Genomic DNA, 27,374 nt, shown 5'->3' with positions numbered 1-27,374 from the left:
AAAAACCTTTATTATTATTAGAATATTAGTAATATTAAAGTATTTCTTTCCTTTTGTGTTGTATTAGCAGCTTTATACCTTAGCCCAAAGAACTATTTAATAAATCTTATTTTCAGAAATACAAAATCAAGTTTTAACAATAATTGTTTCTGGTTTTATAGGTTTATAAAAACATTATGGACGGAATATTTTCAGTTTTATATGCAAGAAGATGATCAATGGAATTCAATAATTGAAGTATAAATGAAGATATATTTTTTAAACAAGGAAACCTTTGTACAGATTGCTGGCTCCGCAGATGCACTACTCCAGAGCTGGAAGGTGCCTTAATCTTAAAATAGCCCATTTGTTCAACGCTGACGTCCAGCTACAGAGTGACTTAATTTTACTTTGGAAATAACATTTACTCATAATAACGTATTATGACGTGCTATAATATGAGCTGTCAGGTCACATGTTAACATGGCGTATGTATTCTTTTGATACCTGAGTTACATTATTAGAGTTGTTTCTTAGTATCCATATAAATTTTCACTCCAGAAACACAAGGTGAAAACTTGTCTTAAGTGAAGTACATCTAGGTCAGTATGGTGGCTGAAAGTGCTTGTACTGGGTAAGAAAAAGAAAATAATTGCTTTAAAAACAACTTGGTGTTTGCTAATTTATAGTTACTGTTTTATACTTTTCAACATTTTTACTAAAGATTTTTTTTTATTGTTGGCTATAAAATAACACTCAGAAGGATTTAGATACCTAATCATTTAAAACATGGAGCATGTTTGTATAATTCATTGAAGGCTTAGTTCTAAGCATTAATTAAACCATGTGCAGTGTTGTGCCCAAGGCTTAAAGAAAATGTGGCAGTATAAGAAATTTTTTTGTTTCTCTCTGCTTTTAATATACTCATTTGTTGAACTTTCATGGGTATTTATACAGGTAGGGAAACAAAGGTTACGTGTGCTATAGAAATATTGGACACTGTAGGATTGGGTAGAAGTGGCTAGAAGAAAAGTAAAGCGAAAGACAAGCTACAGAAAGCTGCTAAAGTATGTTTTCAGAGTGCTGCCTGCTGCTGAGTTGACTTTCAAATTTCAATTTAGGCAATGACTGAAATTTGCTTTGAAACTTTGTACAGTAATCCTATAATAGCTTAAACAGCAACATAAAATACAATGTGAACTAGGGTAAAACTGTTTAGCATAACACTGCTCTCAAGAAGGAAATTCTCACTTGAGTAGTCACTCGAACTTCCATTCTCTGAGAGGTGGATTCCACTCTTACATGCAGGATTTTAAATCTGACTTCCTAACAGCAACCCCTTTCTGCCTAGACACTTATCCCCCTTTTCCTTTTGAAATCCAATCTAAGTGACAGGGATCGTTGCATTAATTCTAAAGAAAAATACAGTTGTCCTATAGCGGAGAAACAATATACAGATGTTACTCCTGCTTTATACTCTGCTTAGTTAGCCACACACAAGCTAAAATGATTGCTTCCAGTAGTGGGTGGACATCAGTTTTAACCAGCGTCTGTAAAAACATGTTATAGTTTCCTTGTCTATAAAACAGGGTTGGGGAGAGGGGTATTACGAATGATTTCGACTGGACGACCTTTAACATTCTTTAATTTCTAATTTTGCACAATACCTTACTTAACATTCGTCCAACAGATATTTTTGGAGTTCCTTCTGGACGCCAAACAATATACTAGGGATAGCTCTATAATCTCCTAATGTAGCATAAATTTTATAGCCTACTATTCCAGGTTTATAATTTATAGGATTTGTCTAATTCCATGGGCTATATTAATATTAGATGTTAAAAGGAAGTAATTTTTTTCCCCTTTGAACTAGAGGAATGAGTTAGCTTTGAAAATATAGTTTGGAATACTATAATACAACTTCTATCTTTATTTCAACACTGTAGTCTTAATAATCTTGATTCTAGAAAACTTAGGAGAGTTAAGGGATATCGATTTACCAACCAGAAACATCAGTGTGGCAGTTTGAGTATTATAAGGAAATGGTAAATGTTTAAACGTAAGTGACTGCTTTCAGAAATGTCCTGGTACTTCTTGTGGGTATTTTTACATTTAGGTCAGAGGATTTGCATGCACCTGATTAACAACTGAGGAAACTTAATTTTCCCTTTAACCTATTTGGGTGCTTTTGTGGTGTTTCTCTCTTTTTCAGTTCTTTCAGTATCTGTTAACATCATCTTAATAGCATAGTAAACACCTTTTCAGGAATTTTCAGCTAAAGCCTTTTAATTTAGTTACCTTTGGTTCAGTTAATTTATGGCCAACATTTGCCACGTTCTAAATATTTGGCTTCGTTTAGCTGTACATATTAATGACTGTTCAGCAAGGGCCTACAAGTGGTATGGGAATCAGGGACAGGCTGCCTCTTTGGTATTTCTCTGGGATTGATGAGTGCTGCCAACCTTTGCAGAGAAATGGTCAAAATGAAGCCCTGTCAAAATTCATTAGTACTGTCTCTGTTCCTTCAGACACTTGAACAGTTGTGATATTTAAGGAAAATAAAGTTGAATTTCAGGTCTTGCCATTGCCATTAAAAACAAATTAGACAGGAAACTTGGTTTGACGTGGGTACAAACTTACTTGAATATTCAGTACCTGAGGCATCTGACCACTGTCACTGTGCCAAACCAAAGAGCAGCTACAGCTTAGTGGTCACTGAACTTGCACCGCTTACATAGTAGAGTTTCATCTTTGCATATGGATGATTTTTTAAAATCCTTTTACATATTTAGTGGTTATGATCCAATGTGTCATAAGTTAATTTTAACTTAGTTTAAATCAAATATGCAATGTTTACTTGAATTTATTTCTATTAATAGCAGATTTTGACTGTTTGTAGGATTTGCAGATTTTTCAGTCAGTCATGTGAGATTTCCCTTCAGTCATCTTTAAAGCAGATGCATATTAAGGGCTGTTAGGATCTGCATATTTGGGGCGCTGAAAACACAAGTGACTTACAAATATGCTTTGCTTACATTTTGTTCTAGGACTAGCACTGCTATCAATGGAAAGTATTTTTAACTAATCTATTAGAGAAATTAACCATATTTTTGCATTTCAGCCAAAATAAAGGCCGTATCTCATATTCTGTAAGATACAGCTAATATGTAAATCTGAAATTCATGTGTTTCTTACGATCTGAACTATATTTTCCAACTTAAATTAAAAATGCAAGATAGATTCAGCAAGGTCCATATTTTTCTAACGACTTCACTTTATATTATTTTGTTGAGTTGCATAAAGAAGCAAGGAATTGTATTTGTATTAAAAGCTTCAGAAAGCTGCTGAGTTTATCACATTTGTACGGGATTGCAGGTTAGTCTATGCCCATTTACAGAAAAGGTGGGCACTATTTTAAAGTGATCTTTAATATGTTTTTATATAAACAAATTTGAAATACAGTTTACTTTGGTTGTTTTTACATATCATGTCCCGTAAATCTTGTATTTGTTTCTCATAAGTGTAACGCTGGACCATGACTTAATGTTATCTTTGCTTTGTCTTTTGGGTGGCCTAACCTACATTAACACGAAGGCTGAACATTTTAAAACTTGTTTTTCCAAAAATCATAATAACGATTACTTTATTAATAAATAAATAAAGTCCTGTATTTGAACAGCTGCTGTTGTTGTTGTTAGGGGATGGCTGTTGCTTTAGTCACCTGGCAGGTGTGGCAAGGTACAGTGCTGCCTTGGGAAAGCGATGGGGCTGATCCTTTGGGCAACCACGGGGACGACCCGAGTACGACGACACTGTGGTCTACCTACGCCAGAGCACACGCGGCTTTATCAAACAGGTTTTAATTTAGCTTTTATTAAACAATTTTCAATTGTCCCCTTCATCAAACCTAAGAACTTCCGTTCTTTGAAAGACATTCTGTTAAAAGAATGAAAAGTCGAAGACTGGAAAAAAGAATACCTGAAAAAGGACTCATATCCAAAATACATAAATCATCCTTAAATTTCAATACTGAGGTGACAACCTGATTTTTTTAAAATAAGACTATTTGGTTTGTTTTTTGGCTGAGCCGCCTGGCTTAAAGGGTCTTAGTTCCGGGGGAAGTCCCCCAAAATAGACGCTGTCCAATTGTCCACCTTTAGGAGCAAATCTCACCAGAAACCTCTATTTTTAGGAGCGCGTTTAACTGGAAAAGTAGATTTTTTCATGTCCGCTTAGGCAAGACCTGTCGGCAGAAGGTCAGCGGTCATGCACGGCAAAGCCCCCGGCGGAATCTCGCACCGAGGCCCAGATGCCAGAGCGCGGTCGGCAGCTTCATCGCAGCTGCGCGCAGGTTGCGTTCCGCATGCCGTGTGACGCGGATGCCGCCCGGTTCCGTCCTCAGGGCAGAGAAGCGAGACGCGATCCGACCGAGACACACTGCGGGCGGTGGGGAGCGCGGGCCCGGGGTCTCCGTCGCAGACACTCGCTCGGCTTGGCCGGGGCTCCGTGGGGCTCTGGCCAGAGGCTCCCGCTCGTCGCCGCAAGACGCAGGCGGCGTGGCGCGGGTCAGGACCACTTCCCGGTGACCTTGAGGTGGCCGAGCTGGTCCTCCAGCCGTCGGTGCGCGGGGAACCTGGCCACCTGCGCCGCCTTGAGCGCCTGGAAGGCGGCCGCCCGGCGGGCCGCCGCGTGGCCGCGCTCCTGCTCGACCGTGAGGAAGGGCCGGCTCAGCCAGTAGTGGTTCTCCGCCTCGACCTCCAGGCGGCGGACCATGTTCTGCTTCGCCTGCGCCGACACGGGCCGCGGCCGCCGGTGCTTCCCGATCCACTGTCGGCCGGGGATGCGGCCGCGGCGCAGGAGCGCGGTCAGGAACATGGCGCCTGCCGAGAGTACAGAAGCGGGAGTCGGCGGCGCGCCGGCCGCGGGGAGAAGGGAGAGGGGAGCCCCGCCGTCGCCCGTAGGCCAACCCGACCCGCGCCCCAACACTCACCAGCCGCACGTCAGAGCCACCCTCCGCACGCCGGCACACGACGCCGGAAGCAGGAAGCTGGAAGCCGGAAGCGCGCTTTCCCGACGCGCCACCCGTCTCCTCGCGCGAAGTTTCAGCTCTCGCGAGAAGGGCCTTGCGCGAGTCGCGGAACCAATGGCGTTTCCGGCGCCGGGATTCAAACGTGCGCGGGCACTGAGGACGAGTGCCGGGCTCGTCCATGGATCTGATCCGGGGCTTCTGCGGGAAGCTGCGGTCTCTGGCCGTCACCCTGGACGGCGAGACGGCCCGGCTGCAGCGAGCGCTGGACGGAGAGGACAGCGGTGAGTGAGCCGCGTGAGGGACGCTGGCGCGCGCGCTGGCCGACCGACAGGCGGCTGACTGTGAGGAGCCCTCCCGGGGGAGGCGGCGGCGCCCTTCGCCCCAGGCACCCCCGGGCCCGCCCAGCGCTGCGCGCAGCCTCTGCCCCGCCAGGGACGCGGGGCGGAGAAACAGCCGCACTTAGGAACCAAAGCCCTAATCGAGCCGGAAGGCTGGGCTCGCGATGCACGCGCTCGTTTACACACGACGAGCTTTCAAGTGCACGTAGTGGGGGCTTATCACGAAAAATACGACCAAGAGAAGATGAAACGTTTCTTCTAACAGCAGCCGCTCAGCCCTGTTCTTGACATGTAGAGTGACTTTGGTCTCACCCAGATGGTCCACAGTTGCCGTGTATTTTCCCCAACAAACCGTACTGCCAAAACGAAAGCTAATACGCAGTACTGCTTTTAAAAATATAGGTAAAGCAAAATCCTCCGCCACTAACGTTTGTATTAGAGACTTTCTGAAGTTGTTGCAAGAGTAGTGCAGATTTTGAGATTATTTTGTGCGTCATAACTGTAATCCGCCTTAAAATTTCGCACCCTGTAGACGCAGACTCACTTTCCTTTAACTATATTATGAATAGTTTTCCAGCCATTTAAAAATGTTTATGCTTGTGCCTGTGAAAGCAATATATGTGCACGGCAAAAAATTTGAGGTAACGCAGAAGTAGTTCTTTGCTATAACTTAACTGTCAGAAGACACAGCTATTAATAGTTCAGTAGCTTTTCTACCATCCTTACTTTTAGCGTTGCTTGTTTTGCTTGACTTTGTTTACGTAGTTGAGATAACGCTAGAAGACACAAAACTGTATTAATGGTTTTGGATTTTTTAGACATAGCTGAATAGTTTTCCATAAAGCTTGTGCTAATTTATCTCCTTACCAATCTATTGCCTGGTTACACACATTCTTTTTTTCCTTTTCGTTTTACAAGAAAAAGTTGGAATAATTTTTTCAATTCCTGGCCCGCATGTATTACGGAAAATATGGAATTGTGATAATTAGAGAAAATGGACATCCCCCAAAATCGCCTTCTGTGATCACAGTTATGAATCTCATAAAATTCACCATGTTAAAGGATACAATTCAGTGGTTTTCAGTATCTTCACAGAGGTGTGCAACCATCATCACACTGAGTTTAGATTTTCATAACCCCCCAAAACAAACCCCGGCGACTTTTAACAGCCACTCCCCGGAATCTTGCTCCCACCTGCCGCACTGCTTTATGCGGCCGCTAATCTACTTTCTGTCTCTCTAGATCTGCCTATTCTGGACATCTCCTATAAATGGAATTGTACAATCTGTAGTCTTTTGTGACTGACATTTCACTTAGCGAAGTGTTGCAAGGTTCATCCCTGTCATGGTAGCATGTATCAGTATTTCATTACACTTTATTGCTGAATAATATTTCATTGTATGGATTTACCACATTTTGTTTATCTGTTCATCAGCTGATGAACATTTGGGTCGTTTCTACTTTGGCTATTATGAGTAATGCTGTTGTAAACACTCGTGTGCCAACGCTTTATGTGAACGTAATGTTTTCAGTTCTCTTTGGTGTGCATTTAGAAGTGGAATTGCTGGGTCATGTGGTAAATCTGTGTTTAGCTTTTTGGGGAACGACCAAATTGTTTACCAAAGTGCATCACTGTACATTTCCACCAGCAATGAATGAGGGTTGCAATTTCTCCACATCCCCATCAACATTTGTTATTGTCTGTCTTTTTAATTATAGTCATTCTAGTGGTATGAAATACAATATCATTGTGTTGTTGATTTGCATTTTCCTAACGAAAATTGGTCAACTCTTTTTTTTATACAGCAGGTTCTTATTAGTTATCCATTTTATACATATTAGTGTATACATGTCAATCCCAATCTCCCAGTTCATCCCACCACCACCACCACCCACCCCCGCTTTCCCCCCTTGGTGTCCATACGTTTGTTCTCTACATATGCGTCTACTTCTGCCCTGCAAACCGGTTCATCTGTACTATTTTTCTAGATTACACATATATGCGTTAATATACGATAGTTGTTTTTCTCTTTCTGACTTAACTTCACTCTGTATGACAGCCTCTAGGTCCATCCACATCTCTACAAATGTGAAAATTGGTCAACTTTTTTTTTTCTAAAATTTTTTAATGCTATTCTTGTCTGCTTACATTCTTTTTATGTATGTATGTATGTACGTACGTATGTATGTATGGCTGTGTTGGGTCTTCGTTTCTGTGCGAGGGCTTTCTCTAGTTGTGGCAAGCGGGGGCCACTCTTCATCATGGTGCGGGGGCCACTCTTCATCGCGGTGCGCGGGCCTCTCACTATTGCGGCCTCTCGTTGCCGAGCACAGGCTCCAGACGCGCAGGCTCAGTAATTGTGGCTCACGGGCCGAGTTGCTCCGCGGCATGTGGGATCTTCCCAGACCAGGGCTCGAACCCGCGTCCCCTGCATTGGCAGGCAGATTCTCAACCACTGCGCCACCAGGGAAGCCCCTGGTCAACTTTTAACAGGTGGAAGGAGATGGTCTTAAAAGGAGGCATGTTTTAGAAAAGAGAAATCTTTTTAAAAACTGCTTCTATGTTAGGTATATGCCCAACTGATTAATAAGAAAGGTGATGGTACAGTGGGTAAAGGATGTCTTTTCAGTGCCAGGTCAATTGCACACTCATATGGAAAAAAAAAAGAATGCATCTTGATCCTTACCTCTTGCCATACACAAAAATCAATTCCTGATGGATTGTAGCTCTAAATGCAAAAGGCCAGGACTTCCCTGGTGGTGCAGTGGTTAAGAATCCACCTGCCAATGCGGGGGACACGGGTTCGAGCCCTGGTCCCGGAAGATCCTACACGCTGTGGAGCAACTAAGCCCGTGCACCGCAACTCCTGAGCCCGCGTGCCGCAACTACTGAAGCCCATGCGCCTAGAGCCCATGCTCTACAACAAGAGAAGCCACTGCAATGAGAAGCCCACACACCACAATGAAGAGTAGCCCCTGCTCGCCGCAACTAGAGAAAGCCCGCGTGCAGCAACGAAGACCCAATGCAACAAAAAATAAATTAATTAATTAATTTAATTTAATTAATGCAAAAGGCCAAACGATAAAGCTTTTAGAAGAAAACAAAAGCATTGTCACTGGCAAAGATTTTAAAAATAGGAACCAAAACGTGCTCACCATAAAGGAAAAACAGCTAAGTAGGACTGCATTCCCTCTTCCTTCCTCCAGTCCCTGATCTGAGTGCTGATTACGTAGGTATGTTCACTTTGAAAGTTCATCAAACTATATACTTATGGTTTCTATACTTTTCTGTATGTATGTTATAGTTTAATAAAAATTTTAAAGAAAAGTCTTAACACTTTTCTTTGCAAATGACAGGATATAAATTATAAATAAGTATCTACAAGGATTTTATAATTCTAAAAAACTATACTAAATTACATTTTCTTTCTTTTTCCTCCTTTTCCTTGTTATACTTTTTTCTTTCAATATTCATATTGAAGACTTTGAAGATTATCCAATGAGAGTTTTACATGACCTTCATTCAGAAGTCCGGACTCTAAAGGTATCAATCCTACAATATTAATTTATCATTTTTATGTGGTAATTTAAAAAAACTAAATAGACTTAGTCAAAAGTTAAATTAAAATGTACTTTCTTTCCTCATAAAAGGATGATGTCATTATTCTTCTTGATGAAGCAAGCTTGGAAAGTCAAGAAAGCATTGGTTTCATAAAGGCAACAAAAGTACTGATGAAAAAAAATTCAATGGATATCATGAAAATAAGAGAGTTTTTCCAGAAGTATGGATATAATCCACGTGCCAAGGAAAATTCAGGTGTGAATAACTTGCATTTTATAGCATTTGTTTTAGTATTAAAGAGAGAAGGCAGCATGATTAAGACTACTATAGGCTTGGCCATTGTTTCTAGTTCTGACTCTGCCATTATGTGATAGTCCTTTGATCATTTATTCAGCAATCACTGTGTTCTGGATGCAGTGCTGATCAGTGGTGCAATATAAAGACAGTCCTTGCTCTCCTTTGCAAATGCTAGATGAGAACCAGCACAAAGCTAGATGAAAGAAGGGTATAAGATAAATCTACGTGACTTGAGGATAGTTGGTTTCTGGTCAGCTCTGCCAGTAAACAGCTGAGAGACCAACCTTAAGGCATGCTATTTCACTTTTCTCGTTCTCAGTTTCTTCTTCCATAGAATGAGAGATTTTTGGCTATATAAATTCATAAAGTCCTTTTTAGTTCTAAAATTCTAATGAAGGGTAGGATAGCATGATGGTTTAGAATTTAGAGTCAAACTGCCTGAGTTCACATCTCTAACTTCACCACTTACTAGCTATATGAATCTTTGACCAGTTACTTAACTTCGTACCTCACTTTCTCATCTATAAATGAGAGAATTTTTTTTGTGTTTGGCTGCGCCACATGGCTTGCAGTATCTTAGTTCCCCGACCAGGAACTGAGCCCAGGACCACGGCAGTGAAAGCACCGAGTCCTAACCACTGAACCACCAGGGAAGTCCTATAAAGTAGATATGTTTAATAGTATCTACCTCTGAGGCTGTATAAGGGTTAAATGAGATAAAATTTGCTTAGAACAGTACCTCGTATGCTAATCACCCATTGTTAACTATTGTTATTGTTATACCCATAACTGTGAGTAACTAATTTCAATATGCTTCAGTGTCTTCATTTCTGTTATGAGAGTCTTTGTACATAAATAAAACATTAATTAGATTCAACAAATATGTATATATCGAGGATATATATGAAGGTATATTAAATAATCCGCATGGTATAATGGAAAGAATTCAGTTGACTTTGGTGTGGACAGGTTGACTTTGGTTACTCAGAAACTGGTTCCACCAGTTACTACATGTGTGACCTTGGATAATTTCTCTAAATTGCTTTTCCTCACTAGTGAACTAGAGATGCTAATACCTCCCTAAGAGGTAGTAATAATGGTGATTATTTTGTTAAACTCATCAGTGACAGCCTTATAATAAATTCAACAATAGGTTTTTTGGTAGTTCTTGTAACATTTCTCAAAATTAACAGAAAGCACAATGCCAAAACAGCTCTGAATCAGCAGCTCTTCCAAGGGCCAAAAGCCACGAAATCCAAGTTTATAACTTTTTTTTTAATGGTGCATCCTTCACATTTAACATGTCGTGGCATATCATGCACAAAAAAACAGTATCCTATCCTAGTTCATTTCGGTTGCCAATCAAAACAAGGAAAGTAATATCTTCATAGAAGAAGTGTGTACCTCTTCACCTCCTTCAATCCTTCACTTCCTTCAATCTGTAATGACTCCTAAAAAAAAAAAAAGTATAAGTATTTTCTTTTTAATATTTATTTATTTATTTATTTGGCTGCGTTGGTCTTAGTTGCAGTATGTGGGATCTAGCTTCCTGACCAGGTAGGAAACCCGGGCCCCCTGCACTGGGAGCACAGAGTCTTAGCCACTGGACCACCAGGGAAGTCCCTTCCCGGTATTTTCTTAAAAAAGATGCAACAAACAGGAAACTTTAGAAAATTTTATTTCCCATTTCTTTCAATAAATATGTATGATTGTTACAATTAATATTTCCCATTTAGCAGCCAAATGTTATCTGTTCAAAATCATCTAAAACAAATCTCTTTATTAATAACTCCCTCCAAATGCTTAAACATATGGCAGCATTTAGAATCAAAAGATGTGGGTTCAGATCTTGGCTCTTTAAATTCTATCAGCTGAATGTTCTCCAAAATGTTGTTAAGTACCTTAATTTTTTAAATGAGGAAAAAATATTCAAAGTTTTTTTGTGCTTGGAGCAGTTAATATGAAAATTAAATGGAGTAAAAATTAAAAAAAAAAAAAGAGAGAAATAAAAAAAAAAATTAAATATAAAAATGCCTATCCCATCGGGGATTCTAAATACATTTTAGTTCTCTTCCTTCATCTTACCCTCTCTTCTGTCTCTTCTTTCTATCAGCCCTTTCCAATTACTGGTTAATTTTCCTTCTCTACTTCATACTACATTTCTTTAATACACATTTTATATTTGTCATTCTGCATTTTCTTCCACCATTCCATTCTCTACTTTATACCTTTATACCTTGCTGTCTCACTGTCTCACCGAAGCCCTATCATTTGTTAAATTAATCTCTGCCCAAATCCTGACCAAATCCACTTACCTTCTATCTAGGTATCCTCTTTCACTTTCTGTTGTCTCTCACACCAAAAACTAGTATTTCTCCTTCTTGAACTCTTTCTTGGCATTGTAAGTGCTATCCTGGATCCAACCTAAGTTCCACACCAAACTTATTAACCACTGGTATACCCAGGAAATGGCAGAGGACTGTGGGAAAAGTATAGTTCTTAGTAAAGTTATTTAGTCTGAGATGTACAGTGTAGTGGTTAAGCATGTGGGGGTCTGGAGTCAGGTATAACCTATTAAAGACTGAGAAACTACTTGTCTCACTAATTTCTCCTCTGATTTCTCTCAAGTAGGTTTTTGATACAGGTGTTCCAGACTGACTTAGGTTAAAAATTTATATTTGTGTAACAGTCTTTCCTTTTTACCTTAGGCCATCTGTAAGTTAGAAATCTAAAATAATATTTTACTTTGTGTTAAATCTAGATTGTAGTTAATTCCACACTGTAATTAAATGTCATTACATGATAAGATAGTTTCATAATATGTTAAGACTAGTAAATCACATTAACTGAGAAAGTAAGGAAATGACACTTCTATTTGTGAGTGTTGTTTTTTCATCTTTTAACATTTTCGTTTACTCCCCTTCTCTAATGTGTCACCTAGATGAGATATGGGTGGACGAGGCGGTACATGTCAGAAATTTAAAGGGACAATTGAAATAAAACCTTAGAAAATAAGGAGAGAGCTAGGACCTTTGCTGATTTGGGGCATTTCAAATGGAGCTGTCTTATGTGGTTTTAGTATATGACATTTTCTAGTCTGATGTTTGACCAGAATATGACCTTGATTTTTCCTCCCAGTGGATGAGCAAGAAGTCATTGACTCTAAACCAGAGTCCAATAAACGTGACAATCCTGAGAAGCCTGATGTGAAGGGTGATTTGTCGGATTCTGCTCCTCCAAGCAGTTCTGTTTCTGAGAAGCCTCCCCGTAGTCCACAACTTTCCGATTTTGGACTTGAGCGGTACATGATATCCCAAGTTCTGCCAAACCCTCCCCAGGCAGTAAACAACGAGAAGGAAGAGCCAAAAATTTTAACTCCATTTTCCAAACGGCCACTAGTAAAAACTCCCAAATGTGCACTAAAGATGGATGATTTTGAGTGTGTGACTCCTAAATTAGAACACTTTGGTATCTCTGAATATACTATGTGTTTAAATGAAGATTACACAATGGGACTTAAAAATGTGAAGAATAACAGGTAAGCAGCTTTCTTAAAAGGAGCATTTTATCTAACTTTCTAAATCTTTTGTATTTATTGATGTTTTTTTCCCTAGAAGAAATACGTCTCAGACAATATCTTTCCTTCAAAGATCTTTCAGATACTTCATATTTCAAACTTCTCTGAATCACCAATTCCATCAGTAAAGTGTGAGCTATTAGTTTCCTCAGGTTAGAAGATATAGAAGGAATGGTAAGAGCCTGAAAACAGATGGTATATGGTACGATAGAGAAGAAGGGATAAAATAAAAAGTAAAATTATTAAAAACTTATGACTGATTTGGTATGGAGACTTGGGAAGAGAAGAGGATCTTGGGTAAATCACAGATTTCTGTTGTGTTGCCTGAAGTGATGCTAGGGAACTAAAATAGGAACACCTGCAGCTTGGGATGCAGTAAAGGTGATGCGTTTCCTTACATGTTGGTTTTGAGGTGCTCTTAAGCTTAGGTATTTTAATATGAATTTGAAGCACAGTGATGAATTCCATACTAGACTAAAGAGATGGGGAGTGATTAGTATGGAAGTGGTAATTAATGAGTTACAATGAAAATGAAAATACCGCATATCACAACAGTACCACATATAAATCCATACTTTTAAGAACTGTAGTTATTAAAGAAAGAAAATAAACATTCAACTCAAAGTGTCAGAAAAAAACCCCACAACTGTGGGGAAAAGTGAAGGGAGTAAACACTAAAGATAAAATGTCATTACAAAATATTTTCAGAAGGGTAAAATTGATATGTTGAAGAATTGGTTCTTATTTAAACATTAATGCAAATGGCAAAATTAGGAACTATGGGCTATATTTTTTATTTTTCAAGCTATTAGAAATACTATAGGGTATAATACTGGGAAATTTAGAAAATTCAGATAAATGAAAAAGTTTTGAAAACAACACAAAATTATCAAAACAGACTTGAATTAGAAAACCTGTATAGACCAAAAATCAGAGACGAAAACTAGAAAAGTTATCAGAGAAGTAGCTCCAAAAAGCTCTGGGCACAGATGGTTTCCTAGATGAATCCTTTCATAATTTCAGAGAACATATACCTTCCATCTTACATAAAAGTTCTTTTTCTGAGAAGGAGACATATGTTCTAGTTCAGATGCCAACACCTAACCTGGGGACCTTCAGACTCAACAAACGCTAGTGAAATGGATACAACCATACCCATCCTGCTTACATAGAGTTAGTGGGGTATAATGGATAAAAAATTATAAACTGCCTTAAGAATGAGATACTATGAAAATAATGATTTTTAAAAAGAACTGTCATTCTCAGGGGTCTTCAAACTATAGCGAGAGACCAAACCCAGCCTACTGCCTATTTTTTGTAAATAAAATTTTATTGGAACACACACTCAAAAAAAAGTTATTTTTCTAAAACTAGAATAAGACAGAAAACTCTGCAGTTCAGTTTGAGATTGATATACCCTTGATACAAACACAGAAAGAGCACACTAAAGGAAGCTATGGCCCAATCTAATTGTGAATATAGATGTTAAAATCCCAATTAAATTACTCATAAATTGCATTCTACAGAATAGTAAAACTATAATGCATAACTTCCACGTTAAGCTTATCCCAGGAATGCAAAGATAGTTTAATATTTGGGAACTCATAAAATACACCATTTCTATGATTCAACAAGAAAAAAAAGTAGAGGACTTAACCTGGTGGTGCAGTGGTTAAGGAACTGCCTGCCAGTGCAGGGGACACGGGTTCGAGCACTGGTCCGGGAAGATCCCACATGCCGCAGAGCAACTAAGCTCGTGCACCACCACTACTGAGCCCGTGAGCCACAACTACTGAAACCTGCGCACCAGAGCCCATGCTCTGCAACAAGAGAAGCCACCACAATGAGAAGCACATGCACCACAACAAAGAGTAGCCCCTGCTCACCGCAACTAGAGAAGGCCCATGCGCAGCAACAAAGACCCAATGCAGCCAAAAATAAAATTAATTAACTAATTAAAAACTAGAATAATCTCAATAGATTATCCTATTATTATTCCTCAGTAAGGAATTTTATGAAATTTGACACCTGTTCTTCATTTAAATTGTTTGGCCAAACTCTAAGTGGAAAGATACTTCATTAACATAATAAACAATATGAATATCTAACTTAATAGTGAAGCTATCTGTTACCATTATTAAACTTTTTTTTTTTAATGTCATTCTTGATGTTCTGGCCAATGTAATGAGATAGGAAACAGAAATAAGTATTACTCTGATGTATTTCTAGGCCATGTTTTGTGCCTGGGCAACTCGAGAAAGTCACATCTAAAATTTCTAGAAATAATAAAAGTTCAAGAAAGAAGCTGATATATTGATGATATATTTTTTATAGTTATAACTATTTAAAGTAATATGCTTTCCTATATTTTATTAATAACTAGTTGGTAAATACAGGGGGGAAAATCATTGAAATTTGAAACAGGTAAAATGCTCATGCCAATTGTATGTGAAAGACCTATATGAATAAAACCATTAAATATTTCTGAGTTATATAAAGGGAAAATTAGGATGGAAAAATATACCATATTCCTGAATAGAATGACTATAATTAAGATGTTCAATCATATCAAGTTAATTTATGGATATCATACAATTACAATAAAACCTTGGGATTTTTTTTTTAAGGTAGAAAGGGATATTTGACAGAATTATTCTAAAATTATTTGGAAGAATAAAAAGTAAGGATAACTAAGAAAATAATGAAAAATAACAGTAATGAGGGTCCTTAACCTACTAGTTATTAAAATATATAAAGCTACAGTAAGTAAAGCAGTATAAAATTGGGACAGAATGGACCGATTGCAGGAACAGAATAGCCCAGAAACAGCCTCTAATTTACATAAGAACTTAATATATACTGAAGGTGTTTTTGAAGTAAAGATTATCCAGTAAGTTACACTAGGACAGTTGGTTAATTGAACCATCTTCTAGTATTCAGTGATATTCTTCTTTATAACTGTATTTCAGACATCTGGGTAATTGGCTAGAACTACCTTAAGATGGCAGGATCAGTCTTCTTAGTCTAAAAAAATGTTCTTAATCTCTATCTGTATACTGGTATAAAATTCCACTTTATGATTTTGAAGCCATGAGCTATACAATTCCTATATTTGAACTAATGTGTTGAACTCATAGCTTTCCTTTAAGTCAAAGTTTTTTTGGTTTTTTTTGGCCGCACGGCATGTGGGATCCTAATTCCCCGACCAGGGATCGAACCTGTGCCCCCTGCAGTGGAAGCCCAGAGCCCCAACCACTGGACCGCCACGGAAGTCCCTATGTTAAAGACTTTCAACCCACTTCTAAGTCAAAACTGTCAATACAAAATGGTTCTTAACCTTTTTTTGAGCCATGGATATACATTTAAAAACAAAAAAACAATTTGTTCCATGGGACTACTGTTCCATAAAACATAACTGAATATTTGTCCAGACTTGATGATATATAGTAAGATTAAATTTTTTTCCAGAAGTTTAATATTAACTTTTTTTTGACATTTATTCCCTTATGAATCACGCCAGTGAGGAGGCCATAGAAACAGAACCAGTGACCAACAATAATTTCTTTGCCACTCCTGGCCCCATAACCCAGCCATTGGAGAAAAATGGTAAGTGTGAAAATCAAGTTACTTCTCAGCTGTACTCTTTTCAGACTATCTTTGTACCAAAATATGGTTCTATCACCTTAGACATTCTAACAGCCTTCTGCATCTTCTCGGTTCATAATATTGAATTATAGGAAGTGCCATTCCATTCAGGTTCAGCATGATTTCATACAAGAGAAATATAATTTTCTGGTATGTTTTTCATACTCTTCCTGATTGTATTCAGTATTTTTCAGCTTGTTTGTTTGTTTTTAACATTTTAACTTAAAACATATATATTCATTCACCAATCTTTTGATGTAGAGCCAATAATACCTTTTTTTGTTTTAGTTTAGCTTCAGCCTATTGATTAGAGTTCTACATTATCTTCCTTACGTAAACCACACCCAGAATACATCAGCTACCATTTCAAATTTTGGGTTTTTTTAATAGTACAAAAACTTAAAATCATTTTCATGTAGTGTTTTCATATTTGTCCCAGGAAACATGAAAACACTGGTTTTCACATAATATAAAATGAAAAATCCTAGAGTTTTATGATTTCTCTGAATACTTATTTATAATCATCTGGTCTATACCAAATTTATTGGAAATTTTTTTAAAGTAACTTATCTATCAGGTCTTTCCAAAGTTTTGGACATGTTTTCAGAAAAATTCTCTTTTTGTGCTAATTGCACTGACTTGTTATTAAATTAACAAATATTGCTGGTATAAACAGGTTTGAAAAAATACAACTGACTCATAGTAAGCTGAGCTCAACTTATAAGACCATGATTATATTGAATAGAGGCCTTTTTTTTTTTTAAAAACAAAGAGAAAGAATGAGCCACTACCTCCTTCACATCATACTCAGAAATCAATTCCCAATGGACTATAAACTTTTTAGAAAATGATAAAGGAGAATATCTTTAGGCCTTCTGAAGTGGGATGGATTTTCTAAAGAATAGCTTACCAACTGAAATCCTTTAATATACCATCAGCAGTATATTTCACGGAAGGAACAGAATGCTTACGTTTACCCATTAGTAATTTGGTTAAGTGGAGGCTTGTTAATAGAGTTTCTATTGTATTTAGTTTGACCCTATTTTTTATGCCACGAAAGTGTCATTATTAGTTTTTATAGTCTCTACTTACTAAAATTTAGTAATTTGTTTACCATTGCTTCTTTTATCCCACTCATTCCTTCTGGGTTTAGATTTCCCTTTTTTTGTGTCACTCATTCTTTTTTTTTTTCCCTCCTGTGCTATCATTTATGTTATTTACTTATTTTAAAAATTTTATTGAAGTATAGTAGATTTACAATGTCGTCGCTCATTCTTGAATGATAATTTAGCTGGATATAGACGACTAGATTGACAGCTTGTTTCTCTTGAACGTTTTAAAGAAAGTATTCCATTGTGACCTGGTATCTATTGCTGCTGGTGAGCAGAGTGCTATTGGTCTGATTAGCTTTCTTTTGTGGAAAATCTGTCTTTTTTTTCCTGGTAGTCTATAAGATTTTTATTTATTATGTTTAGAATTTAGTATGAATTTTCTTTTTTTTTTAACATCTTTATTGGAGTATAATTGCTTTACAATGTGTGTTAGTTTCTGCTTTATAACAAGTGAATCAGCTATACATATACATATTTCCCTATATCTCTTCCCTCTGTCTCCCTCACTCCCACCCTCCCTATCCCACCCCTCTAGGTGGTCACAAAACACCAAGCTGATCTCCCTGCTCTATGCGGCTGCTTCCCACTAGCTAGCTATTTTACATTTGGTAGTGTATATATGTCCATGCCACTCTCTCACTTCGTCCCAGCTTACCCTTCCCCCTCCCCATGTCCTCAAGTCCATTCTGTAGTAGGTCTGCGTCTTTATTCCCATCCTGCCCCTAGGTTCTTCATGATCTTTTTTTTTTTTTAGATTCCATATATATGTGTTAGCATACGGTATTTGTTTTTCTCTTTCTGACTTACTTTACTCTGTATGACAGACTCTAGGTCGATCCACCTCACTACAAATAACTCAGTTTCGTTTCTTTTTATGGCTGACTAATATTCCATTGTATATATGTGCCACATCTTCTTTATCCATTCATCTGTCAGTGGACACTTAGGTTTCTTCCATGTCCTGGCTATTGTAAACAGCTGCAATGAACATTGTGGTACATGACTCTTTTTGAATTATGGTTTTCTCAGGGTATATATATGCCCAGTAGTGAGATTGCTGGGTCATATGGTAGTTCTGTTTTTAGTTTTTTAAGGAACCTCCATACTGTTCTCCATAGTGGCTGTATCAATTTACATTCCCACCAACAGTGCAAGATGTGTTCCCTTTCCTCCACACCCTCTCCAGCATTTATTGTTTCTAGATTTTTTGATGATGGCCATTCTGACCAGTGTGAGATGATATCTCATTGTAGTTTTGATTTGCATTTCTCTAATGATTAATGATGTTGAGCATTCTTTCATGTGTTTGTCGGCAATCTGTATATCTTCTTCGGAGAAATGTCTATTTAGGTCTTCTGCCCATTTTTGGATTGGGTTGTTTGTTTTTTTGATATTGAGCTGCATGAGCTGCTTGTAAATTTTGGAAATTAATCCTTCGTCAGTTGCTTCATTTGCAAATATTTTCTCCCATTCAGAGGGTTTTCTTTTCGTCTTGTTTATGGTTTCCTTTGCTGTGCAAAAGCTTTTAAGTTTCATTAGGTCCCATTTGTCTATTTTTGTTTTTATTTCCATTTTTCTAGGAGTTGGGTCAAAAAGGATCTTGCTTTGATTTATGTCATAGAGTGCTCTGCCTATGTTTTCCTCTAAGAGTTTGATAGTGTCTGGCCTACATTTAGGTCTTCAATCCATTTTGAGTTTATTTTTGTGTATGGTGTTAGGGAGTGTTCTAATTTCATTCTTTTACATGTAGCTGTCCAGTTTTCCCAGCACCACTTATTGAAGAGGCTGGCTTTTCTCCATTGTATATTCTTGCCTCCTTTATCAAAGATAAGGTGACCATATGTGCGTGGGTTTATCTCTGGGCTTTCTATCCTGTTACCTTGATCTGTATTTCTGTTTTTGTGCCAGTACCATACTGTCTTGATTACTGCAGCTTTGTAGTATAGTCTGAAGCCAGGGAGCCTGATTAGTCCAGCTCCGTTTTTCTTTCTCAAGATTGCTTTGGCTATTCGGGGTCTTTTGTGTTTCCATACCAATCGTGAAAGTTTTTTTTCTAGTTCTGTGAAAAATGTCATTGGTAGTTTGATGGGGATTGCCTTGAATCTGTAGACTGCTTTTGGTAGTATAGTCATTTTCACAATGTTGATTCTTCCAATCCAAGAACATGGTATATCTCTCCATCTATTTGTACCATCTTTAATTTCTTTCATCAGTGTCTTATAGTTTTCTGCATACAGGTCTTTTGTTTCCTTAGGTAGGTTTATTCCTAGGTATTTTATTCTTTTGTTGCAATGATAAATGAGAGTGTTTTCTTAATTTCACTTTCAGCTTTTTTATCATTAGTGTATAGGAATGCAAGAGATTTCTGTGCATTAATTTTGTATCCTGCTACTTTACCAAATTCATTGATTAGCTCTAGCAGTTTTCTGGTAGCATCTTCAGGATTCTCTACGTATAGTATCATGTCATCTGCAAACAGTGACAGCTTTACTTCTTCTTTTCCGATTTGGATTCCTTTTATTTCTTTTTCTTCTCTGATTGCTGTGGCTAAAACTTCCAAAACTATGTTGAATAATAGTGAGAGTGGGCAACCTTGTCTTGTTCCTGATCTTAGTGGAAATGGTTTCAGTTTTTCACCATTGGGGACGATGTTGGTTGTGGGTTTGTCATACATGGCCTTTATTATGTTGAGGTAAGTTCCCTCTAGGCCTACTTTCTGGAGGGTTTCTATCATAAATGGGTGTTGAATTTTGTCGAAAGCTTTCTTTGCATCTATTGAGATGATCATATGGTTTTCCTCCTTCAATTTGTTAATATGATGTATCACATTGATTGATTTGCATATATTGAAGAATCCTTGCATTCCTGGGATAAACCCCACTTGATCATGGTGTATGATCCTTTTAATGTGCTGTTGGATTCTGTTTGCTAGTATTTTGTTGAGGATTTTTGCATCTATGTTCATCAGTGATATTGGCCTGTAGTTTTCTTTCTTTGTGACATCTTTGTCTGGTTTTGGTATCAGGGTGATGGTGGCCTCATAGAATGAGTTTGGGAGTGTTCCTCCCTCTGCTATATTTTGGAAGAGTTTGAGAAGGATAGGTGTTAGCTCTTCTCTAAATGTTTGATAGAATTCGCCTGTGAAGCCATGATTTTTCAAGCTAAGGACTCATGTCCTTAATTCTGGAAAATTCTCTGACATTACCTCTTTAATAATATTACTTCTTTCCTAATTCCTCGATTTTTTTCCTCAGATTCCTGTAAGATATATTTTAGAATGTTATCCTTCAGCCTCCTTGGTTTTCTGTTTTGTGTTTTTTTTTGTTTTTATAATTTTATTTATTTTTGGCTGCATTGGGTCTTCGTTGCTGTGCGTGGGCTTTCTCTAGTTGCAGCAAGCAGGGGCTACTCTTCGTTGCGGTATGCGGGCTTCTCATTGCGGTGGCTTCTCTTGTTGTGGAGCGCAGGCTCTAGGCGCATGGGCTTAAATAGTTGTGGCATGCGGGCTCAGTAGTTATGGCTCATGGGCTCTAGAGCGCAGGCTTAGTAGTTCTGGCACATGGGCTTAGTTGCTCCGCGGCACGTGGGATCTTCCCGGACCAGGGCTCGAACCTGTGTCCCCTGCATTGGCAGGCAGATTCTTAACCACTGCACCATCAGGGAAGTCCCTATTCATTTGTTTCTTAAGGGATAGTTAAATTGTTTTTTTTGTTTGTTTTTTTTGTTTACTGTTACAGGCAGTGCTCTAGTTAAATTGTCCTTTGGACACATGTCTCTCACATCTTGGAGTAGAATTTCTAGATCAAAGGGGATGCACATCTTTACTTATTCTAGAAAATGCTAAATTGTCACTGTAGAGTGGCTATTGTGGTTTATTCTCACCAAGAGTGTTTGAGTTCCTGTTTCTCCATCTTTTTCAGCACTTGATGATTAGACTTAATAAACTTTTGCCAGTTTGATCATTTTGCTAACATGTTTACTTTTTCTCTTTGGTATTTTTAGGGTGCTTGCATACTTTGTTACAGATAGCAAATGTCCATATACACATGTTCTTGTTTCTAGGTTCTCTCTTCCGTTCCAGTAGCCAGTTCTTCCATCCTTGGCCAGTGTTACACTGCTTTTAGCTACTACACCTACAGAGGAAGTCCTTGTATCTTGGAGGGCAAGTGGCCTTCCTTGCCCTCTTCCTCCTCCTTTTTCTTCTTCAGAAATTTGATTTTCCCATAAAGGTCTTACACAGTTTTTAACAGATTTATATGTAGGTATCTTATCTTTTTTGTTGCTATTGTGAAAAATATTCTTTTTCATATATATTTTTTATTGTTTGTTGATCTTATACTAGAACTATTCATTTTTGTGTATTGCATTTGCATCTTGCAACCCTGCTGAACTTTTACTAGTGCTAATGATAATTAGATTGTGAATATGACAGTTTTGTTTTTTCTTGTCAAGTACACAATAGTTATAATTTCTTAAATTATTAAAAATAAAGTGCACAAATTAAACTGACAAAGATTATAATATAAAAGTTAAAATCTTTATTTCAGCCTTATTTTCAAATATGTATTTCATGCCATTGTATGTCTTCTAGATGCCAAGCATACACATTCTCCCGTGGCACCTACATTCTGCACTCCTGGTTTGAAAATCCCTTCTACAAAGAACAGCACAGCTTTGGTAAACTTCCATAAAATTGAAAGTGCTAATCTTTTCCCCAGTGAATTCGATACACTATTTCCAGACTCTAACAGTCTGTTTAAAAAACGTAGACTGTTGTAGCCTTTGGGAGTATATTTACAGTGTTTCCGGAGGGTCATTCGGCAGCAATTATCAAGAGCTTTAAAATTTTTCCATACCCTTTAACCAGAATTTATTCTAAGGCACATTGGGACAAAGATTTATAACAATGAAGTTATAGAGGGAAGAATAGTGTTATTTATAAGAGCAGAATATGGGAACAAACTAAATGTCAAATGATAAACGGGAAGCAAAATATATTACGGTAAATCCATAAGAGCCAGTGTCATGTGACTAGGATGTTTTGAAAAACAGATAAGAACATACAGAAAGAATGTCTTCAAGAAATATTTAATGATATGGAAAATGATATATATGTGTATGTATATAAATACACACATACACATATATTTTATTTTAAGGAATAAGAATGGATAGAAAGACACCAAAAAGTGGTTATCTGTGGGTGATTTTTATGCCTTTTTTTCCAAATTTTTCCCATTGAACAAATTTACTATGTAATCAGAACCTCAGCCCTGTTTAAAGTTGGTATGAACACTTAAGACAACCAATATGGTAGATTGGGCCGTCCAGTGGATCTTCCAGCAGTGATGGAAATGTTCTGTAATCTGTGCTGTCCAGTGTGGTAGCTAGCTGCTGAGCACGTAAAATGTAGCTGGTGCCTCCGAGGAGCTAATTTTCAGTTTAATTTTATTAATGTATAATTAAATTTAAATAGCACCATGCGACTTGTGGTAATCCACTGCTTATGTTCCTGGCCTCATTGCTGACGCTGCCCTAGGGGGACGGGCCGGGTTGGCATGAATGGGCTTTCTCCCTGGCAGCAGTGAGGGCGTAGCTCATCCTCCTACGACTCTTACCTGGCCCAGGATAGTGTTGCCTGAGTCTGGGTGGTGAATCCGTCTAAATCTGGGGTTCAGCCAACAGGCCTATTTAGATTTCACATGAAGCTCTTGCTCAGCCTTCAGTAATGACGATGGTACTTTTTCCTCCATATGCCATTTCTTTGTGTCCTTGATTTTATTTAGTTCTCGGTCAGGGAAGAGGGGGTCATTTTGGGGCCTACTTAGAGATCACAACAGAACTAACAATTGACTAACAATGTTTATTTACTATATTACTTTATACCACCATAATTTAATTATTTCTTTTTATGCTATAGGTATCCACAAATTATGCATTATCAAAAACAAATAGTTCATCAAATGACTTGGAAATGAAAGACAGTACATCGTTAGTTTTAAATTCAGACGAGTGCTTTGAGAATTTTGCAGATCCCTCTTCTCCTACGATTTCTTCTTATGAGAATCTGCTCAGAACACCTACACCTCCAGAAGTAACTACAATTCCAGAAGATATTCGCCAGGTTATTTTTCTAGGCTATTGTTTGTTTTCTGCGAAAATACCTGAAAATGATATTTAACTGTGTTACTTATCATCGGGCTAATGTGCTGGTTTGGATCTAAATCTAAATTCTGGGCTGTTAAGCCTGTCTAAGACCACCTGGCTAAGGCTCTTCAGAGCTGAGCACAAGCTAGTGATGTCATCATGCCTTTGTTCCCTCATGAGGCATTTTCTCTTTAACTTCATGTTCTGAAATGTATTCTTATAATATTTTCTAATCATTGTTCAAATGTGATCACCATGGTGACCATTGTTTCCATTGGTGTTTCTAGCAAAGTCAGAAATGTCATTTACCTTCCAGTTCTCCAGAGTTGGAGTATCATGAATAACTTGTATCAGTGTTTCTTGAACTTGAGATGTCTTGGGCCTCAGTTTGAGAAACATTTGTATAAATATATTAGAATATCTGATTCTTTTTTTTTTTGGCCGCCGCGAGGTTGGTGGGATCTTAGTTCCCTGGCGAGGGATTGAACCAAGGCCCCAGCATTGAAAGCACCGAGTCCTAACCACTGGAACGCCAGGGAATTCCCATAGAATATTTGATTCTTTAGTACAACATAATTTACCAGTAGTCTGTTACTGGTTTATAGCAACTACCGACTCTACTAAATAACTACCAGCCTGATTCTTTGAGCATCCCCTCTTGATAAAAGTTACAGTGTTGGGGAGTTATTGCTTAAGCAAATGGAATTCTTAATAACCATTCTAGAGACCTTCCTAGCTTATTGAGAAGGGTAAAGCTACTTGGGGAAATACCCAAATGCCATTGGAAGGGACTCATCCTAAGACATCAGTAAAGTATTTGTTATCCTTCTTTCTCTGTCTTTTCTGCTTTCCTGGCACTATAATAAACTGAGGGAGGAAGGAGCATCTTCTGTCTATAGGCATTTTATACAGTTTCCAGTTTGCCATAGTGATCCTTCTCTCTTCATTTCTGTGTTAAAGGAGGGAAACCTTGCATTTAATGTATTACCTCTTTGTGAAAAAATTATAGTTGATATTTCAGATTCTTGTTTTTATAATCTTTATAGCTGACGATCTTTCTTTCGAGCATTTATTTCACCTCTTTCCTATATAGATTTCCCTAACGTCTTTGTAAAGGCTTGATTTGCTCTCAGGGATGCACTGCTGCTTGCTTCCGTTAACCCAGCAGTACATTTAGAAGCTTTAGAAATCCCCGCTACACCCAAGTTAAACTTCTAATATCTCCATCTCTGTGCCGCTGAACGTCTGTGCTGCTAAATATTCTGACTGTTTTAAATAACCCAGATCTTCAAATTTTCCTTGGCTTTTTCTTGAATGTTTTATAACAGCTTCCAAATTTATATTATGTTGTTCGTATGACTTGGTGAAAGGAGTTTGCTTTTCTTTTAGATTTTATCAAAATACAACTCAAACCTAGCTACTCTGGTAGCAGTTAGAGAAGTGCCACCCAGCAAAGTGTTCCTTCCTCGGTGTGAAGGACAGGACGTCCGAAACGCTGGCAACAGAGAAAACTGGTGAAAGTGAGTATGTTCCCATCCTAAAGGGACTAGATGTGTTATCTGAGGAGAACACTGGAATGGTAATAAACATCTGTAATTGACATCTGCCAGCTAGGTAACAGCCCATCTCTCTTTTGGTCCAGAATTCGTGATCCCTGCATCTCAGGCTCCCACACTACCATGTTTTACAGTGTCACTGGGAATCTACTCCCAACCATATTATGAGTGTAAAAGTAGATGGCTTCAGTGTCGTGTCATTTGTTTCGTTGAAGGCTATTGGTTATACCTAATTGATATTTTCTATTTGTATCTTTCTACAGAAATGGTAGTGGATCCATCCTTCCATTATAGAAACTGAACAGAATGAGGTGAAAGCAAATCTGCTCTTGCTTTGTTTTTCACATTCCCCGACATCTTTCCCCTTTTGAAAATCCAACTCATATTAAAGATGAGCATGGACACTGATGTCATAAAATGCTTTTTATTAAGTTTGATTTAGTCTAACCTCAGGCTTGTTGACGTGTAGTTCAGTTACTCAGTTTTGAAAGATCATTACTATTTCACTGATTTCAAATTTACCCTGCCTAATGGAAGAGTATGGTTTAAGTAACATTAGGAAGCAGGATAAATAATTTTTGAAATTTAAACGTTACTGTTTGCTACTCAGATAAGGCCACCTTCAGTCTTCTTGGGCTAGACAGTTGTTGCTAGACCTGGGCTTCCTTGGGTCTAGCTCTGCCCTTCTGCCTCCTCTCATGACTGTCCCAAGTCTTTTACACCTTTTATTTCGACAATGCTCTTTTAAGGCACTGTTGTTTACAAATGACAGCTTAAATTAATTTAGGAAGAGAGGAATTTACAGGCCTAGGTAACTATACTGAAGTAGGTGTCTCGGACATTCGGAATTAGACACTTGCCTGCTGTCAGGACGGATGTTTTATTTTTACTTGTCAGCTTCATCCTTTCAAATCACCTCTTCCCAGCACACGGCTGCAACCTCTCCAGGTCCCCGTCCGGCTCGCGGCCCAGCAGCCTGAGCCTCACGCTCTGTGGAGGGTCCCCGGACTCCTCCTGGCCAGGTGCTCATCTCTGGGCTGTCCGCTGTGCCTCTAGAGCTGTCTGAGAGCTCCAGGCTGCCCTGTCCATGGAGCCCAAGATCCTTCCGGTCTAAGTAAAGTTGATGCAGCAAAGATTATCCTCTTTTATGGTTGGGCCTTGAAAGTCAAATGTGAAGACTTGTCACATTGTGAATCTTCGTTTTGTCAGAAAATTGTCACTAAAACAAAACAATTTATTCTTTGTTCTAGAACTACTGTGTAATAATTTTTTGCTAAATATTGATACAATGTAAAATTCAAGATACTTAGTTTTATTTTTCCAGGTAAGCTCTGGTCAGCCTTGTATACGATGGTGACTCCCAAATTATATCAGCCTTTTATACACTATTTACCATGGCTCTGTGTACCTAAGTCCACGGAATGGACAGATTGCTTGAAGGAGGGAGTATATTCAAAGTGCACGCAGGGCTGAGTCCTGGAGTTCCATTTTAGAAGATGGAAAGAGGCAGAAAAATCTAGCAAAGGAGACGAAGAAGAAGCTGGTGACGTAGGAAGGAAATACTTCAAGCTGAGTGATCGATTCTATCAATATTGCTGAGAATCCAAGACAAGACAGAATTACCACTGGACTTGGCAAAATTGCTGTTACTGACAGCACTGATTAATTCCGACAGGGTGCTCAGGACGGACAGCTGGAGTGGACTGGAAAGGTCGGAGGTGAGGAAGCAAAGGTCATGGACCGAGACGCTCCTTTCATGAGTTCTGCTCAAGAAGGGAGAGAAGAAATGGTGCTGCAGCCAGAGGGGGTGTGAGTGAAACCAGGTTTTTGAAGATGGGAAATAAAGAACGTTCCATTAATCATTTCTGACGGCCTGCTGGGTGTGTCCACCTGTCTTGTGATGGCCCCTCAATCCCTGTGATGGCCCCTCAATTCAGTCTGTCCAGAATTTCTCTTTCCCTGGCCCTTACCACTCTCCTCCTGTGATCTTAGTTTCTGCTCCCTAGAACTAGGATGCTTCCGGCTTATCAACCTTCAAACGTTACCCTTCAGTGTCTTCCCACTGCTCTCAAGATGAATCCAGGGTCCCAGCGTGGCCTCCAGGGCCGCCCCGTGTGACTCGACCCTCAGCT

General features: G+C 38.5%; 3 protein-coding genes across 5 annotated transcripts in view; 2 read left to right on the top strand and 1 right to left on the bottom strand.

Annotated features, from left to right (window-relative positions):
- Positions 1–3,655, top strand: part of ZDHHC20 (zinc finger DHHC-type palmitoyltransferase 20) — a 71,201-nt gene extending 67,546 nt beyond the window's left edge. For both annotated transcript variants that reach the window (XM_059903286.1, XM_059903285.1), the window contains one exon: positions 162–3,655. In XM_059903286.1, the coding sequence (XP_059759269.1) occupies positions 162–169 (8 nt within the window). In that variant the 3' untranslated portion in view covers positions 170–3,655. The remainder of the gene's footprint in view (positions 1–161) is intronic.
- MRPL57 (mitochondrial ribosomal protein L57) lies at positions 3,591–5,135 on the bottom strand. The gene is made up of 2 exons (XM_059903290.1): positions 4,970–5,135; positions 3,591–4,859 (listed from the first exon to the last, which is right to left on the bottom strand). The coding sequence occupies exon 2, from the start codon at positions 4,852–4,854 to the stop codon at positions 4,546–4,548; it is 309 nt and encodes a 102-aa protein (XP_059759273.1). The 5' UTR covers positions 4,855–4,859; positions 4,970–5,135; the 3' UTR covers positions 3,591–4,545.
- Positions 5,122–27,085, top strand: SKA3 (spindle and kinetochore associated complex subunit 3). 2 transcript variants are annotated; one of them, XM_059903284.1, is made up of 9 exons: positions 5,122–5,289; positions 8,829–8,890; positions 8,998–9,163; positions 12,344–12,743; positions 16,303–16,388; positions 22,131–22,216; positions 23,460–23,663; positions 25,076–25,206; positions 26,918–27,085. In XM_059903284.1, exons 1-8 carry the CDS (start codon positions 5,187–5,189, stop codon positions 25,202–25,204), a joined length of 1,236 nt encoding a protein of 411 aa, XP_059759267.1. In that variant the 5' UTR covers positions 5,122–5,186; the 3' UTR covers positions 25,205–25,206; positions 26,918–27,085. The 2 variants fall into 2 exon arrangements, with proteins under 2 accessions (XP_059759267.1, XP_059759266.1); XM_059903283.1 differs by lacking the exon at positions 26,918–27,085 and adding an exon at positions 25,506–26,456.
- Positions 27,086–27,374: the final 289 nt, after the last annotated feature.

The sequence above is a fragment of the Balaenoptera ricei genome, chromosome 18, assembly GCF_028023285.1.
Source record: "Balaenoptera ricei isolate mBalRic1 chromosome 18, mBalRic1.hap2, whole genome shotgun sequence".
Lineage (NCBI taxonomy): Eukaryota > Metazoa > Chordata > Mammalia > Artiodactyla > Balaenopteridae > Balaenoptera > Balaenoptera ricei.
This window is presented reverse-complemented; position numbering and strand designations above follow the sequence as displayed.